At 40.1% G+C, this 19,659-nt stretch overlaps 1 protein-coding gene across 8 annotated transcripts in view; it reads left to right on the forward strand.

Annotated features, from left to right (window-relative positions):
- Positions 1-18,849, forward strand: part of LOC119175027 (kynureninase) — a 32,405-nt gene extending 13,556 nt beyond the window's left edge. For all 8 annotated transcript variants that reach the window (XM_037426201.2, XM_037426199.2, XM_075894836.1 and 5 more), the window contains exons 3-13: positions 326-449; positions 3,461-3,543; positions 6,207-6,268; positions 8,118-8,189; positions 8,293-8,367; positions 10,076-10,222; positions 10,584-10,682; positions 12,448-12,580; positions 13,455-13,540; positions 16,082-16,315; positions 18,453-18,849. In XM_037426201.2, coding sequence (XP_037282098.2) covers positions 326-449; positions 3,461-3,543; positions 6,207-6,268; positions 8,118-8,189; positions 8,293-8,367; positions 10,076-10,222; positions 10,584-10,682; positions 12,448-12,580; positions 13,455-13,540; positions 16,082-16,315; positions 18,453-18,584 — 1,247 coding nt within the window. In that variant the 3' untranslated portion in view covers positions 18,585-18,849. The remainder of the gene's footprint in view (positions 1-325; positions 450-3,460; positions 3,544-6,206; positions 6,269-8,117; positions 8,190-8,292; positions 8,368-10,075; positions 10,223-10,583; positions 10,683-12,447; positions 12,581-13,454; positions 13,541-16,081; positions 16,316-18,452) is intronic.
- Positions 18,850-19,659: the final 810 nt, after the last annotated feature.

Here is a 19,659-nt window from a genome sequence, read left to right on the forward strand (position 1 = left end):
CAAGAACTCTTGAAAATGTGCCTTCGCTCCCAGAAAGCCAGGGACCTAACGCACGCCGCTGGGAAAAGCGCACCATTGCTCTATTTTCACTTTTACATCCAATGCAAAGCCTCTCTTTTGAACTCCACCATTGGAGAGGGAGAAAGTGAAGGAGGAAGGGGGTCCACGATGATACTTGGTTACTTCTAATACACGTACATGAGCATAGGCAGGCATGCAGGCTCATAATTGCTGAATGCCCAGTGTGTCTACTTTTTATTGAGTTTTGCTTGTGCATGTACACAACATGTATGTTAATTCAAAGCACACCTTCTACGTATTGCAGTTGACCCAAAGTTCATCAAAGAGCCAGGGCAAGAGTGCATCTACCTATGTGGCCATTCATTAGGTCTCAAACCAAGAACAGCTGATGACCATGTACTGAAAGTTCTTGACAACTGGGGTAAAACGTGAGGAACAATTTATTACTTGCACCTTCACTGTTTAACAGGTCCATCATCCTCCAAGTTATGTGACTAGACTTAGTTTATAAACATACTTATAGAAAAGCAAATATGTTGCCATGCTTATGTTTTCTTTTTTCTTTGCCTGGCCTCTACCTGAATAGTGCTTTTATTAACATGTCATCTGAATAATCACAATTTCCATTTGCACTACTGTATTATTAGTGCTATCCATGACTGTTCATCAGAAGTAAATACTAATTATGGTTGATATTCTTATCCAGGATGACCACAGACAAATCAACAGTATTGATCATACTTTGATTTATGCATCATGCAAAAATATCCATTCGCAGGGTCTTGAACATAATATAGGTGACTACCAGATGGCCCAACTAACCTGCTGCTCGGGGATAATAATCTGGTCGTCTGAGACCAGTTGCACAGTCCTAGGTAATTAAACGGTACAGCAAGCACAAATATCCTCTTCAGACAGGAATCATGATGCACGGTCTGCAAGTGAATGAAATTCACATGGCGTATGATTCCAAGGCACGCAGTTTTCTATTCCTAGGTAGAAAATGAAACAATGTGTTGTTTTTGATGAGCAGCAGTAATTAATGTTAAAGGGACACTAAAGAGAAATAATAACTTTGTTTAGATTGATGAACTACACTCTAGAACTTCATTGCCATATGTTTCACTATCATAAGTTCATTATTAGCAGAGAAAATCAAGGTTGGAGTTCCATTTTTAAATATTGCCCTGAAATCTCTGCCCGTGCTATCAAAAATTACAAAATGTACCTTTTGTCTTTTTTTGCGACATTGGTTTGATGAAAACTTCTGAAACTTCGTGTGCTAGGTTTAGAGCACCCACAGACTAGGATGTACTTCATTGTTATTGATTAGAAGCTAAGTAGGACCCACTAGACGCCTTCAAAATCTATCATGTCACAATGCTTAGTGCAGGGACCTCAAGGTGGTGTCTCCACCTGTATCTTCTTTTCATGCGTTGTCTCGCTTACCAAGTGCCATGTTGCAATAATATCTTTGGAGGGGAAGATTGTGAAACTGTACTTTACTAATACGTAAAAAAAATCATTTTTTACACAGTAATATAAAAGACAGCTGTGGTATATTCATCTAAACTAGAATAATAGTATGAAACAAATTTTATGAAAATCAAGCCAGTAACTTACTGAAAAAAGTTCAACATATATGTCTCACTTAATCGTGAGAGTGTTTTGAAAAAGTCGGAAAACGTACACTGCCCCACTGCTTCATGAAGGCACTGTGTCATGATTGCTTCTATCGTTAGCTGGAATTAAATGGCCAAAGCAAGTGCCGCAAAGTACCGCTTGAGAAGTAGAGAATAGAAAAGTTGTGTGTGCCTCATTTTAGCATGAGATCACCACCTGCAGTTGCATCTGCCTTCATAGCGCTCCGTTCTGTTTCTGCAAAGCTTACATCACTGCAAGCTCCAACCATGGCTTTTTGCTTATTTGATTATCCTTACTTTTGCTGTCAAAACTGTCTGGCACAGCTGTTGTCCCTGAACATGTTCCTACTTTTGAAAAGGTATATGATATAAAGAAAAATATTTCCACGCCCTGATATGCACAAGTGCACTGAGTAATGAGTGGAGAAATTTCACAGGAGACCGTTTGCATGCATTTATTGGTCAAGTTATATGCAAGTTAAAGCAATATGCGGCGGATTCAAGTTCAATGACTACTAGTTATCCACTCGGAAAGCCTGCACAAACATGCACACTGCGTTTCAAGGCATTCGAAGGAATGCAGAGTGCCTGAAATGGATATACAGGGTGTTGTATATAACTTTAGCCAGAGTTTTTAAACTGTGGCTAAAATATGCCAGAACACGTAACTATGACGCGACCAAATGCACATTACTCACCGTTGCCTGGAGTTAGTTCGACTATTTTTTGTGTTCTCAAATATTGTTTGATTAGATATGTTTAACTAACTTTTCAAGAAACAAAAATAGATAAAAAAATTCAGAGGATGTTGTAGATCGGTTTGCAAAACACCCAATTAGACAGTTTTGTACTTCATATCTGTTAGATATCAGCGTTTTTCTTCTAATTGCAAATGCCCACAACATACAAAAAATACCACGTGACAAACCTGCTCGCGCGTCAGTGAGCACGATGATTCTAGTGCTCCTTAACGTTCCGCATACGAATGACACGCTTTCCTCGCACCGGTTCATGACAGCAATAAGCAGTCACAGCAGTTATCGTTTTTGTGGCCGATAGCAAAATGCGTTCATCGTAAAGCCACCACCATCATTGCGGCCCTGCCAAGACAGCACAATGGGGCAAATAATATGGTCGTTTGTATGTGGAACATTATAGGAGCACTACAATCATTGCGTGCACTGGCGCACGAGCGGGTTTGTCACGTGGTATTTTTTTGTCTTTCGCGGGCATCTCTAATTAGCAGAAAAACACTAAAATCTAACAGATATAAAGTTTAAAACTGTCTAATCGGATGTTTTACAAACCGATCTACAACTTGCTCAATGAAATTTTTTATCTGACTTCGTTTCTTGAAAATTAAGTTAATTAAACATATCTAATAAAACAATATAGGAGAACACAAAAATAGTCTGACTAACTCCAGGCAACGGCGAGCAAACAAGCATTTGGTCGCATTGTGATTACATGTTCCGGCATACTATTTTTAAACTCTGGCTAAAGTAACATAGGACACCCTGTATAAGGACGTTGGTTGGCTTTAAGGAGACAAAGTCCAAATTGAACATTTGCAATATGGTGTGCAAAGCCTTTTTTTTTTTTTTACAGTATTGTCACACAATAGTTATGCACAACTTCCTTCTTTTACAATGAGCTTTTCCTAGCAGGAGCTGGGCATACTGAGCAGGTGTCATAGCAGCACTGATGTCATGTACTTTGCTCACAGCCATACCTAACTTTCAGACTACTTACTATTCCAAAGTTTCACAATTACCTCTAAAACAACCTTCCTGCAGTGGTGCAGAGTGTCATCAGCATGGATACCTGCCAGCAGCCACGTGTGACCTCTACCCAAGGAAGCTCATGGCAGACATCGTAGGTGCGACCTGATCTTTTTTAAAGAGCATTTTTCTGGTTCGAATCACTTGCAGTTGGGCTTTTACCCGCTGCAGTTTTTAAAGTAGAGTCTTGGTGAGAATACCAGCAGGACCAAGCAGAAGCAATCTGGACAGGGACAGGAAGGATGCTAGAAGGATTCCCATAAATACTATGTACCAACTTGGCCGACAAGCCGCCCTAATGATTTAAAGTAGAGGCTATATTATTCTTGAAACTCTAAACTAACACAACTTTCCATAATGAAGTGGAGTGAGTTTAACATGCTGCGTGCTGTCTAAAGAGATATTAGAACCCTCTACGAGATGGAAAAGTGTCCACCAGGAAAAACCTTGAGCAGCTGAGAGAGAAGTGACAGAATTGTGATTATGTTTTATGTGGCTTTGTTCACAAATAGTGCTGCAGTAAATGTCGACTCACATATTAACAATTTTTTCTCAGTGGTCCCATACAGCTATGTAAAAATTAGAGCCAGTGTACTTCAGTCTGATCCGATTGACTGAATCTGTATAGAAAGCGTGTGATATCTATACGTAGGGCAGCAGTCCATTGCACCATTGTGCCGCCAGCGCCGCGAGTGGCAACATGCGGCCACCTCAGTTTCAACTGGTGTGCTAATCGTCGTCTCTCAGTGAGCTAGGCCCATGTTTTATGCCAGTACCTGTGCGTAAAGGTGACATATTTGATAAAACTGATAGAATAGAAATTTACAAAATCAATCATGTTTTCTATACGATGTGGCACAGAGGCATGACAGAGTGAGTGATTCTTGCAGCTGGCCAGTGTAAAGCTCAAAGCATAGGCCGTCATCATCAGTGTTTGTAAAATTATTTCTTGTCATTTTGCCTGCTTATTGTAGAATAAACCATGGCAATTGGGTATGACATGTGTTGGACAACCCCTTGCTACGTGTGCAATTAATGCGTGCGGTCACCACACTGCACGTGTTGCTTTCAGTAGTGCGTGGTGTTTCTGCGAAGTTTTCTGAGCAGTAGTTCAGCTCTATTTGTTTTCTTTGCTCGAACTGCATGAATCCTTGAGTAAATTCAAGTGCCAGCTTTGCACACAATATCTCGGCTGTCACGTAGCACAATAGGATGCTGTGATTGGGCTTCACTTGCACGCTCAGTACTGTGAAGGGCTAGGGCAGTATACGAGGAAAAAAAATTTTGATTTTTCGCTGTCTGCAAGACACTTTGTCTGGAATGCGGGACTTCTTCCTTAATAAATGTTACTGTTTTCAAACAGCGATATGGCAGACAAACAGCGGCAGCATCTGAGGGAGAACTGCTTGATCTGTCGATTGCTTTGAAGCGAATGAATTGTAGACTGCACACTCGAGATCACTTTGCTGACTGCCCATCGGCTTCTTCAGCACGGTAAAAATATCAGTTAACTAACGTGGAGAGTAAATTCACAGTGAACTAGCAACAGCACGTACTTCATAAATGTGCCCATAGGATCGCTTGATTTCTTCACGCGGAGTACACTAATGAAGTGTTCCCACCAGTTTCTAAAGCACAGTTACAGCAGAAAACTGAAACACTTCATTCCATGTGCATAGTAGTTGTACTTATTGGCAATGTTTACCACAGAGCAATTTATATGCGACACTGCTAAGCACCGCTAACAACCAGACATGACTCCGCTATACTTCAAGCAGGGGTGGGTCACTGGACGGAGCACACCAATTCATTTTGTTCCCTCCCATATCGCAGCGCCACCAGCTCAATGCACGTTTATTAACCTCACTTCTATTGCTGCTAGTTCAATAAATACACTGTAATTGCTAGCTTAGACAAAACTGGAATAAATATATCAGGTTGGAGTGCAAGGCCAAGACTATTCAAAACAGCACTCACCATATAAAAGAGATACAAAGCATTATTCATGAAAATTATGTCGCTATGACCTAAAGAAATTACAGAATTCTTTATTTGCATACCATCAGGCATAGAAAGCTAGATGATGCTAGGATTTAGCTGGGTTATTTCATTAATGATTTACTAAAACTTCACTAATGCTTATGAGCCTCCTTTTTAGCAAATATTGAATTAGCCCCTTCAGGTGCAAATCATGGTGCACTGTCTTTGAATGTGTCTGATTCACTAGCCTAATTCCAAGGCAATCAATATTACATTACAGGAATTAACACAACATAATCTATTGTTCTGAGCAAATTTCGGTAATTGATTGTAATTAGCTTGTACTTATTAATTTATTATGTGGTCAGTCATGTTTATCTTGATATAAAAAGGGGGCAGTCAGAGGCTGCACAGGTAGGCACAATTAGTTTTTAGTTGTATTCATTTAGAGAAAAGAAAACTAATATTTTTGATGTTGGCTCTGGAATACAGTACATGGAACCCACGAATCGTCGCACTGTCCTCATCAAAGTGATTGCTAACAATCACATGCAACCCATTGAAGTTGAGTAAAAACATACTGGCCATGCCAAAGGTTTAAAACAAAGTGCCTAAATAGCTCTTTTGTGGCCACAAGTGGACACAGCTAACACAAATAAGTTGCATGCACAAATGTAGCTACCATTGGTAAAGGGGCTATACTGTGCCTATAGCAGTACTTGTGATTATTGTATGTGGTAGTATGTGGAGATTATCAGAGCTCGTCTTACATCCCCTATAGGTGCTGATCCAGATGAGATTGTCTTCATGAATGGCCTCACCGTAAACTTGCACTTGCTTATGGTAAGTAAACACCTGAAAGCAAATGGTATGTTTTGCACAAATGACTCTTGTAAAATGAAATCCTCTAGTAGATGAATGGCAGAGACATATTCACTGAAATAGACAAAATAATTTTCAAATGAGGCATCTAGTAAGCTACAGTTGCAAGGCTTCAAATAATATTTAGCAGTGTTCATGCCAAAGTTAATAAGAAAAATTGCATTGTTCTGTTACAGCAGAAACTGAGAGTGGTGGCCAATGCTTGTGTTACTTGGGTAGAAATAAAGATAATTGCACTGGTGGCAATGTAATTAGAGCATGTACCTTTAGTACAGGCTGTGTTCTCACTAGACTTGCAGAAGGTAGCACTGACCATTCCTCCTCTTCAAGAAACACTACTTAGAGGGGATGGTAAGTGGACTAGTGCATAAGGATCTTCTCTGACCTCGAACCACAATAAGATACCGAGATAGTAGCTGTGCCTTATCTTGGAGGTTATCTGCACTAGATTATAGGCGAATGTAGAAGCCAAAATACAGCAGGTATGCTAGCTTTTGAAAATACAAATGCCGATAAATTCTGGAGATTGAACGAAGTTGTGTGCCAGGTGAATAAAATTAATTCCCCCTTTTCAAGTAAATTGAGTCAACACAAACAATAACAACTAGAGTGCTAAACCATATGAATCACACAACTATTGTATAGGCCCACTGATTGACTGGCTGATCATCATGATCAGCCACAAAATCAATAATGTATGCAGCTGCCCGTATGTCACCTTTTGTGGATGTTCGTATTGTGAATTAGGCCAGAAGGATGCACAATCATTTTGCATACACAAACACGTTAGATGTTGCCTTACCTTAACACATAAAAGCACACACAAACTGAACAAGTGTTATTTTCATAAAAACAAACAGGCACATGACAAGTACTCTAACAGAATCATTTTCTTAATTTTTGGTCGTCAAGAAGTCCAATCTATATGATAGAGAACAATAACATTCTGATGTGAAAGAGAATCCAAATATAATACTTGAAGGTACAGCAGAAAGATCGCTGAGAATTCTGCTGAGAGCCTTCGAAGCACAAACCGAAGGAGCGTCTTGACAAACCTGGTCCAGAGTGCAGCCGACTTGGCGTTGTGCCTTAGAGGGAAAACCTCATTGCGTCCTCCCTGCACCAGTTCCAAAGCCGTTCTCCTCTTTCTGAGCTTTCCTGCCATTTTCCGCCAATGCAACGAAGACATTGAATTCTGGCGGATGGCCCAATGAGCGCAGTGCGCAGTCATTGCTACGTCTACACAGCGAGGTGCCTCTCTTCGTTGATCAGCTTCACCACCAAACGCTGGCATTCTTGTAACTGTGGTCTTCCCTGTCACCTCTCGCATCCCCTCCTGCTACACGTGCATAGGACTCGCACCACACCTATCTTCCTAAGCATCACCGACTCTGCAGCTCGCTGGTGATGGCGTCCACAACTCAAACGCGACACTGCATTTATTGCTTTGCACACACGCTGTAGTTAGTGGGTGGGACAGTGGGCTTTTCGCAGCAGTACTCGCAGTAAGTGCCTGAGGATCATTTAAAATAACTGTTGTTACATGCACAGACACAATTCTTTTCCCCGTGGCATGGCTAAAGTGTCCACCAAGAAGCAAAGCATGGCAGGTGATTAGGAAGGCAATGTGATCTGGGACGGACTGTGCTATAGCATTTCACTCTTGTAGGTGAAGCTCAGCCATCATTAAAGTTTTTCCCATTCATATGTGTTTTAACTGCCTCGCTCACTTTGCCAGTTTGTTCCCATAGCACACAGTTAATGTTAACACTAGACAATGTTACTAAGACACAATACAACCTTCTTTCAGATGACTTACTACAGGCCACAAGGAAAGCGATGCAAGATGGTCATAGAGTCATATGCCTTTCCATCAGACATGGTGAGCAAACAGACTTCTAAAATCGCAACAATGCTTGCACAAAGCTTTGAGAAAAAAAAATGAAGACATGCCACCGTATCTGTACTCTTCATCTTGCTCACAGTATGCTGCACAGTCCCAAGTAGCCCACCATGGCCTCGATGTTGCTTCTAATCTTCTCATCTTACGCCCACGACAGGTATGAATATGTTTACACATCCAGTGCTATTTAAAGATGAAACATAATCAAGATAAATGAACAGGGAGTGTTGGCTTTTTTGTTTTCTATATTTAATGTTCCATTAATACTATTAAGCTCTGGCATAATGCACAAATTGTATTCAATGGGGAATTCAACAAACTGCATCGGTGCACCAAGGAACTCTAATGATCGGACAAGATGGTGCCATAGAACGTCCTAGTGTGCACCGGCGCAATTCGTTGAAGTTGGTCATTCTGCAATGCGCATGAAATTTTTCTTCATAGAGCCAGTCAAATGTTCACAAGACTTTGAAAAGGAAACTAAAATGTTCGGCACTATATAAAAATTGGTGGTTTGTGGCAGTTAAACTGCAGAGTTATGAGACTTGAAGCCTACTTTAAACTTTTTTATGTCTGATTTATGAAACTGCAGAACAAAATAAAAGTGTTTTCATTTTCTGGCTGGAAATAGCAACCTTTAAATGATTCTGCAGTTACATTATCTAAAACATAACCTTAAAGCATACTTTGTCGTATGTTGCGAGTTCTCCATATATGCCACAGAAGCGTGAATATTTCAACAAAAAATGTATTTCAGAACTAAGTAATATATGTCATGTGCCTCCTCTTGGGTGTGTACATGGCAAATAAACAAAATTATTGAAGATAAAGCTTATGTCAACCAGGCAACAAATAACGAAGGAGTGAGAGCTGTTCCACACGCTTCGCACTCTCTGCCATCAGCTACAAAACCATTGGTTATAGCATAAAATATCTTAGACGAGATGGTGCTGGATCTTTCATGCTGAAAGCTACGTTCCCCACAAGTACTTGACAGCTGGCATTTCAGGCAGCAGCCGTTTTGTGACTTGCTCGCTCGAAGTTTTTCGGTATGTCATGAATTCGCGACATTCGGGAGGAAACAGTTGAGGGCCCTGGAACACTTTTTCAAATAACCATGAAATGGATTCACTAAAAGAGCTTATTGCATCATGAATCCAACATTGTAAAAGTTTTAAGAATCCGTCCAGTACGAGTTGAGTGAGAAAGATTTGTCGCATGCTGCAATCATATTCGTTGTTCGCTTGCCTCGACGAAAGTGCTATAAGCTAAGCAGGGGTGATGGCATGGGCAAAGAAAATATGTCACGTGCACCTTGTGACCTTGAGTGCCATGTTAAAATTGACCAATGGCTGATAGAGGGCTTTCTGCAAGTGATTTTTGAGCTTCCTCTGACGTTTGTTGAGAGAATAGAAAGCAATTTTTAGCTCACTGTGATAATTTATTGTGAATTGCAGGCCGCGTGCTACACTATAATTTTTGGCTCGCGTGTTCTTGAGAGCCTCTATTACCGATTAGCAGCATTTTCTGACCATGCTCAAAAAGTGTTGCAGGCCCCCGCAAGTATAGATTAACTTCGTTCTACATTTTGTAAACTATAACTTGTAGTGCATGTCGGTCTGATGAAATCCTTTCAGACTGCGGATAAATGATGTAAAAGAAAACAGTGACCAAGGTAAAAATCGCAATTTGGAAGACTTTCGTGATAGGTTATTGCGAACAAAGCTGTTGCACAAAATCCAGAATGTCCCTAAGATTGGGTTTTTTTGTCTTGGTCAGCATCTTTTTTTTTTATCTATTCACAGTAGCTAGTGCCATGTGCTATGATGCTTAACACGCACATTATTTTTGCATTTTTCACGAAGGGTGAACAACTACTTAGAGAGGAGGACATTTATGAGCTCATTGAAAAGGATGGTGACAGTATTGCTCTATTGCTCCTACCTGGAGTCCAGTACTACACTGGGCAGGTATTTGATGTGCCTGGAATTACAACAGCAGCACGTAAAAAGGTATGTTAAAAAGTGCGCTGTAACATGTACCGACAGCATGTCATGGGTTATATGCTTAACCAACAGTTGCTCATGTTCAGTCATGCCCACTTAATCAAACTCTCTTGCATGTTTGTGAAACTGTCATTTAAATTAGAGTACATCAGCATGCCGATCTATGCCTTTTACTAGTTTTCCTCTCCTGTATGTTTTTAATGACTATAGTAAGGTTCACTTGTCCACAGATGTTGTATTCTCTCCTAATGATGTTGTATTCTCTCCTCCTCCTTTTTTTCCTCCCAGTAAATGCATTAGACAACACAGAAAATGGGACTTTCCGTAAAATCTTATCTTTCTACAATTTACATTTTATTTATTTTAGGGTTGCATCATCCTCTGGGATATGGCACATGCAGTTTGTAACATTCAACTGAAACTGAATGAATGGGATGTGGATATAGCAGCCTGGTGCACATACAAGGTGAGCTATTTACTATGATTTGCAAAACATTCAGCGGAAGGTGCAAGAACATAATGCTGTCTACAGCTTGGTGCTAAGTGGGAACTAAGGGTTAATAATGACTGTTTATAGTTGAAGCTGAAATTCACGATTGTCCATTGCCTCACAGTGCTTTTAATGTCTGGTTCACTGAAGTGCCATATGAAGGAGTTCACACTAGCAAAAAAGTGCATGTCATTGCATTTATAATTTGGACAACTGTTTTCCTTTGCCAAAATACATCTTATGAGTAACACGGCATCAAAAGGTAAATATACTTACACTCTTGCTTTCTTGAAATGTGCACATTTCTACGATGTTGATGAACTGTAGTGTGTTGGTATGTCTGTTGACTATGGCTGTCACAAAAAAGCTGTGCGACTCTAGTGCTAAACACCGATACTGTAGGTTCAGCTTAAGCAAAAAATGTTTCAAAAATCAAGGTAGCAGTCTGCTAACAACAGCTTTCGTAAGAGTACTAAAAAATTGTACATGGAGCAGGATCAGTGTACTTTCTGTGGTGATGCAAACAAACTTAATGTAATGTCAGCTTCGTTTATGAACAGTGTGCGAGTGACCACTAATAAATGAGCTGCAGAGCAATGCATATCATTTTGCTGCATAATCATGATTGGCAGAAATGGTACATTATTGATTTCGCCAAATTTTTTTAGAGAACTTCCACATGCTGTCTTTTCACGCACATTGCAATATTCATAAAATGAGACACACTCCCTGAGCCTAAGCTTGAGTGAAGGCAGTGCTGCTCAAATGAGCACACACACCTTAAGATGACTGTCACTGATAAATTTATATTTTGTTCCATTTAGTTTGCTGTAGCAAACTGTTATTGGAGGAAAATTGTGCTTTCTGTTATCCTAGTTTAATTTGCTAGAAGGTATGGTAGCACAATTATTCCAAGAATTTTAGAGCAATAGTTTAAAAAAATATACTACTTCAGACTGCTTGTACTGAGTGAGCCATCCAAATATACTGGTTAAACGAATGGAAGTTTCTATTGCAAGAAATTTTGTAACTTTACTTTCCATGTTATCTGCTTCCGCTGCACTGTTTGCCACTTTCCGCCATTCTTATTTTGACTGATATTTTGGATTTCAAGACTTTCTGTGCTGTAGCAGCTCCTTAGTGATGCTGTTAAAGTTCATATTCAATACACTGCTTTCACATTCCCAAGTAAAAGCAACAAATGCTAACTGACATGTTGAATTCCTGATGAAGAACATTAGGTATTCATTACCAGAGCTGAACTAATCCTGTTCATTTCCTATCCTCTGTGTTATGTGACTAGCATAGATTTTTATAATTAAGATGTCAAGATGTAAACCAACCAAGTTTTCACTTCTACTGCATGTAGAATTGCAGTTCATGAAATGTTTCTTACCGTGCATGTTTTATTTAGTATATAGAGGAGAGGTTTATTTACAGAAAGCAGTGAAGTCGACCTGACCAATACTATGCTCTAGCCTGCTACTCAAGACCAAAAGAGACTAATTTGCAAGTAGTTGCAATTCGCAAATGGTTCGACATATAACATACTAATCTAATGCATAGTGAGCCGAGCTTGCTGAAAGCTTTACCAGTACAAGTTGCCACAAGGTACTTGCATGGTTCTAGACATACCTCTTTTTTTCTTTTCCTGTGCATAATAAGTTGCTCTTGCTCCCATTGAATGATATCTGCTTGAGCATCGTGCACATGTTAACAACATCATATTTCCTGAGTGCAGTACATGAACTCTGGTCCCGGCAGTATCGGCGTTGCTTATATAAGCCACAAATTTCGAAAAGCCTGTGAACGGCTTCCAGAGTTGAGAGGATGGTGGGGCAACAACATTGAGACCAAGTTCCTCATGAGACCTGGTAAGTTCTTTTTGCGGTAATTTATTTCATGCTTTGTGCAAGCTTGTTTGCTTCAGTGAGTGTCTGTGCAGAGTGGTACATCACTAAACTTGTACAGAAATCTCAAACATTTAATGATACTATCCGAAATGACCGACTTTGGCTGTTATAAATTAGAGAACAGTAAAAATGAGATGCTATGCTATATCTCCAGTGATGCTGTTGGCGTGGCTTTGGTAGATAACTGCATCATACAATGAAGCTGTGGAGATGGATCTGTGAAGGGACAAGGCTACATAGGACCCGATATCCTGAGACACGGAATGGTCAAGGTCATAGATATTGCACCAGTAGACCAGGAAAAAGATCTCTTTTATCGAAAACTCGCATTTCCAAGATACTGCCCAATATTACTAGAAACTCATTAGCCTTGAGATCACTGGGTCTTACCTTCACTGGTTTTGATACTGAGTAAGTTGACTAGTGAATAAGTTCACAGACCTACGATGACCAATTCACTTGAAATGTGATTGCATTATGTCAAAACGTTGATTTTACTGCAGTATAAATGTGCAGTTAAATATTTCGGCTTGTAATAGTTTTTGTGACCTGCACAGTTGTCACTTGAATGGGAAGTGCCATGCAGTAATACAGTGTGAATTTTGCTATGGAGTTCATGCCCTATAAGTATTTCCCACCAGTTGTAATGAGGTCATTTAAGCATTTTTTTACTTGCATATACATGTTGAGTTGCATATGTGGTCTCCTAATAATTAAGCACCGATGAAACTAGTAATATTGTTATCTCATAGCTGGTGAAGGTTCACTTTAATTAAGTATCCATGCATGTAATGCATGGTCATTGTGAATCTTGTCTTTGTTTTTTTGTTTACAGAATTTGACCCCTGTTTATCAGCAGATGTGTTCAAACTCTCCAATGGACCACCTCTTCTAGTTGCAACAGTAATGGCAAGCCTAGAGGTAACCTTAAACCTAATGAAGCTGCATATGGGCGTTGGCAGGGGATTGAGAAGGGGGCATATGCTACCCTCAAGTCTCACCAGCATTTGCTACCACCCAAGATATGCCAGTACTGTCCTCCTCCCTTAACAATGGTTGCATCTCCTCAAGATAAAAACCTACCGATTGCCATGCATATGTGTTATGTTGATTTCGGCAGAAAAGAGAACCTTTGTGTACCTCAATGCAAAAATTATTTTCATACACTTAGCCTATCTGTGAAATGCGTGAAGGCTGCTTAGAATGTTATCAAATCTAAGAATTTATTCTAGTTGACTTTTATAAAAAATTTTGTGATTAGCTTTCTTATTCTAATTTATAAAAATGCATAAAATGTGTTAGTTTATGCCATTTACATATACTTGAATATACATATACATGATTTTTCCATGAGATACATTAGGGTACAGTATGTTTCAAATGAAGAAATTCCCTTAATTAAAATCTGCCTCTCCCTTTATTGATATAGGTAAGCTATGGCCTCTATTCTATATATGAAAGCATATCTGCTTTGCTCTCAACTGTAGTAAAAACATTGACATAATGACTATAGCTCACCGCATCTCTGTCTCAACATAATTATGAACACAGTAGACTCCCTTTAAGATGAACTTGAAGGAACCACAATCATGTGTTCGTCTTATCAGTGCTTCCAAAAACCTTATCAGTGCTCCAAAAAAAAAAAAAAAGTAGATCCAAATGTGTTGCTTGAAAACACTGAACGAAGTGCGCTTATTATGGGGAGAAAAGTAGCTAAAAAAAGAATTTATTTAGCTGAGCTTGATAAAAACTACGCTTTCAAGTAGAGTATTTAGACTAAGCTAACGAATACTCATTTCGCAAGTTCATAATAAATATGTTCATGAATAAATTGACGTAACATTTCAATAATAAAACTGTAGCACAACCCCCTTTCCATGATTAGAAAAAGATTGAAAGGAAGAGAAAAGCACAATTTTCCCTCAAAGAAAGGAAAATTTTACTGGCTTTGCTATCACTTTTGGATACGACTCCATTGCATACGACTACCTTGACAAAGCCAATATACGCCAAGTCGCCTATGAAAGTCTGCAGTATTTTCTTCGAAGTTCTGATATTTTCTTATTTTGAGCCCGCAGTAACTTCTGAATGACATGCAGCTAAAGATCTTCGTTTACGCTACTCACAATCAAAAGCCTCAAGCACACACAAGAAAAAAGACATGACATAGCTATATTTAGTGTGGAAAAATGCCTTCCTTTGTCGTGCAATTTCATAATGAAATTAGTTCATCACAGTTTGCTGCATTTCACTGGGAACAGATATGACGTGCAAAGCAACCCAAACTGACCACAATATGAGCTCAGGCACCATTGTGAAATTGCGATGACAACTTCATTGTGAAATCACGATGACAACTAGCATGGAAGTGCTAGTGTTGCATAAGTGGTTTTTGTTTCATGTGATAATAATGTACAGACCATCTTTGTTCCTATTTTCATATTCATTTGGCTTTTTATTGCCCCCCCCCCCTTCCTTTGCATTTTCCCATCTGGCCAAGCTCTTATGTTCTTCTGTTCTCTACTGTGCTCTTGTTGGGGAACTGACAAATGTGAGGACAGTACAAAAAAAATTAATGCGGTTTGTAGCTTTCATTGCTGATAAAGCCAGCCCTTCTCCACCTACAGGCTAGGGGGGAGGGAGATACCAGCTTCCCCTATGTCGCAATTTGCTTTCGATTTGCTTTGAGTCTTTGTGCTACGAAGTTTTTTGTTATGTTTTTTTATTTTGCTTTATCTTGTTCCCTTGAACGCCCGCATCAAAACACTCATCTTTGTTGTGCAGAATCCTCGTCGTTGTTGGTCACTGCAAGAGTTTCTCTTAACAGATAAAGCCTGTTACACGGTTGGTCTTAAGGAGATATTTTTTGCAGTGAATCTATGGGAAACGAAACAAACACTACCGTGTTGTTAGTCTTAACAAAGTTTGTCTTAACAGTGTTCGCCTTAATGTTAGTTTACTGTACATCAAGTGCAGCTTACGCTGGCTGCCACACAGATGAACAATTAGCTTTTAGCTGTACTGACAGCTGCTTTGAGTGCTAACATTATAAGAGGTTACGTCATCAAGTGTTCAAGTCTGCACTTTCACTATCTCTAGTTTTAGGTGTGCAGTTACCCACTGTGGGGTGAACCAGCAGATCCCAGCAATGTAGACACATGCAAGAAGCCACAGTCAGAGTGGCGAAAGTGCACTAACTTGAAAAATGGTTTAAAACTGATTTTTTAGTTTCAGAATAGGAAGAAGCCATTACCAATTTCTAGGTAGCATATTGATAAACATTACTGAGTCTCACATTTAAAAATATGTCCCCTGTAGTAACATCACTGGAGGGCCAAAGCACAAAGAATGGGCATTTTAACATAACTTGACCAACTGCCAGGAATAATCATGTGGCTGAAAATTAAAACATGTTCGTCTCCTTGCCCTACTGTTCATTTATTTATTTTTGTTCTTCAACAGATGTTTGCAGAACTGAAGGAATCTGACCGCCTGCACAAGCAACATTTGCTCACTGGTTACTTTGAGCTCCTTATGATTGATGAGCTGGGTGCCAGCCATGACATTACAGACAGCACACGTCCGTTTCATATTCTCACGCCATCTGACACAACAAAAAGGGGCTCCCAGCTTAGCATACACCTCGCCGAAGAGCCCAAGTTCACGCACCAAGAGCTACAGCGCAGAGGAATTCTCGTGAGTGCTTGTGTCCCATATCTTGTAAATATTTTCTTTTTTTTTTCGTAGTGAAGCTTCTAGCACCACTTTCAAACACGTGCTCATGTAACAAGTTGTTTGCTCACCATGCCAGGGAGAGAGTGGTAAGCCAGCAGTTTCAGTGAAATTTCGGTTGTTCCCACCACTGATATGTTAGAGAGATGAACATAAAGCTTATTTCATAAGAAGCCCTGCAACATTGTATAACTGAAGTTTAGGCACACAAAAAAACATGAAGGAACACAGGACAAGCTTTTTCTCGCAACTAAAATATTTATTGGAAAGAGAAAAATATATAAGCAGGCAATCAATATCAGCACAAGCGTGTGAAGGCAAGAAAGTACAACCATGACAAATCAAGAACACTTTGTTCTTAAGTTCTCACGGTTGTACTTTTTTTGCCGAATTCGCACACATGCGTTGATATTGATTGCCTGCTTATATATTCTTCTCTCTCCAATAAATATTTTAGTTGCCAGAAAGCGCTTACCCTGTGTTTCTTTGCGTTTCATCGTGTGCTTAAACTTCAGTTATATCATGCTTATCCAACTAGCCCAACTTTCGATTCTGCTTCAACATAAAACATGGTCAGAAAATGCTGCTGATTCGTAGTCGGCAATCCTGCAAGCATGTGAGCCAAACAATATAGTGCAGCACTTGGCATGCAATTAACTATTAAATTTTAAAATCAGCTTTAGATCACTCTGTGTGACATACCCTGTGTCCGATACTCAAATGCACAAGCACATGGCCATCGGCTGATTCAATCATTTTGAGCTGCATAGTTATCATGGCCACGGCGGTGCGGCCGCAATGTGCTCAAGTTCGACGACTGTAAAATCCCAAGCAAACATTCCTACCTGACTAACCAACCCATCTCCACCCCCCTTTCCTACCATTTTTGTTTTTTCATTCTATTCTCTGCCAAAGAATGCTGCAGCAGTAATTCTCAGGAATTTAAGTATGGAGAGTCTTTACGTAGAGTGTACAAGAATGAGGGAGCGGATGTACTCGGGGCTCTGTGCTAAGGCATTTATTTCTGAAAATCCAGGTGGCACCAATGTTGCATTCACCTGAAGGTTACCATGATTCAAATTGATGTTGCCATGGTTACTGCCACGCATGGTGGCCGCCAGAGGCAGCTTTGCTGTTACCAGCCATCACCCGTCGGTCGCGTGTCAAGTGTATTTCGCAGTGTTACTACTGTGTTCATGCAAAGCCGTGGACGGCATCACAGCGTCTCACGAATAATTCAACTAACGGGAGGCGCTAAGTTGATTTTCTGCTCATGGCTAATAGCAGCAAGGCTGGCTTTATTGCATTTAAATTTTTTTGCACTAACAAGGTTGAATCTAGCTAGCAAACAAAAGGTAAAAACAACACGCGAGCAGCGGTGTGTCGAGCAGACAATGCCATGCCAAGCAGACAACAGCTCAGTGCTCTCAAAGTCACCAAGGGTGCTGCGGACCGCTGCTCCACCGGCCCAATCACACGGATAAGCCGGAGCTACATGTAAAGGTGACTGCAGCGCAGTACCAAATTTTCAGCACATTTTGCTTCACCTGCGCCACTTGCCACAATTTCTGAATATGGTGCGTCAAGGTCACATTCTCAATTGTGACAAATTGTTGAACATTTAAAGACTGTCTTTCCCCCTTGCCATAAAATATCAAATTTCATGCGATTATTCCCTCCGATTCACCCCTCCAAATATTGTAGGATTATCCTTTACTGGAGGAGGGGTGCTTGCTCAGGATTTACGGTAGAGGATTGCACCAGCACTTTCATCACCACACCGAAAGCAAGCCACTCATTCCAAGAAAAACAAGAAAAGAAAGTGCACACAACAATTATGTGCGTGCATGCATGGAGGTAGACCGCTTCCATCCCCTTCTGTATAGCTTTCAGTGCCCTTGCTGGGACGAAAAGAAAGCGAAAGTGCTCTGACAATACAACAAATCAACTCGTGGTAATCGATGCGTTGCTTTCAATATTTATGCCCTACAAATAGTAATATAAAGATAAGGGCTGGTGTATCTCCGCTGGCAGTGCGATAGGGTAGTGCTTGGTCCTATTGAACAAGGGAAGTACTACATACCTGCTTTCTTTATTTCAGTGTGACCTGAGAATGCCTTCGGTCGTCCGACTCGCTCCCATGCCCCTGTACAACACTTACGAAGATGTCTACAACTGCATCCAAGCACTGAAAGAGATTTGTGCCAGCTTTCCTGTGAAGAAAGCTTCTTGATCATGACTCTCGTTGTAAACCATAGTTTTATGTGAAAGTTCTTGCAAGTATGAGAAAGGCTGTTCTACTTAAATTTTCTAAATCTAAAAGTTAACATGTTTTTTTTTATGTGTGTGTCAACAAAAGGTTGAGATTGGTCTGCACGGATCTGTACGAGTAATTCAGTACCTGACTAAATATTTTGAAGTAATCGGCATCAACATTTCGATTAAATGAAGTGCACATGAAGTTACAACAGCATTTGAATAAAGACGGCTGAAGTGAATATTGCTTTTTATTTTTGTGTCTTTCAACAGAGCTTATACTATTTATATACTACACTTGAAGAAAGTATAATGCATTGCATTTCTTCCCAGCTATTTTCATGACGAAATAAAGTATATATTTAAAACAAAGGTCTGTGTGCAGTGGGAACTTGTGGGCGATTGAGATAATGTATTCACAGCAGAAATCTTAATGCTTAAATTCAGGGGCAGTGATACCTGAGCAGATGTGCAGACAGGTTCGTATCACAGCCTGACTTCATTGCATAAAATTTATCCCGAAATTTATTGTAATTGCTCTTGCAGGCAATACAACAAACCCGCTAGCCTAGACAACATGCTCTGGCCTTGTCCCTCGTTATGGCAAACGGACCAATCCAATGAGGAAAAGTGACTATCCACCAGGGGTGGATCCAGCCACTCATTTTAGGGGTGCGGTCACCTAATGTAACACCAGAGGGGGGAGGGGGGTGATAACGTTTTTGTATACTAGCATTTCAAAAACCCCTATAAATTCTGTTAATATGTGCTCACACTGGTTTTACTCATTTGTCCTGATTGGTGATAGGAGGTGAACTACTAGCACTAAATTTAGGAGAAGGTGCGCTGACAGAAATTTGTGGGTGACTGAGAGAAATGGGGGAGGAGCGTTGGGCTAGGAAGGTTTTCAGCTAATTGTACATGAAGAATGTCGATACAAAACGGAGGAAGCGAACCAGAAAATTGACGGGTAAATACTTAGAAAACCGCAGGGGGCCAAATCAAAAAGAACTATCGTTTAAGAAGAAGGTGAAGGAAACGGAGACTGACAT

This window comes from Rhipicephalus microplus, chromosome 5 (genome assembly GCF_043290135.1).
Source record: "Rhipicephalus microplus isolate Deutch F79 chromosome 5, USDA_Rmic, whole genome shotgun sequence".
NCBI lineage: Eukaryota > Metazoa > Arthropoda > Arachnida > Ixodida > Ixodidae > Rhipicephalus > Rhipicephalus microplus.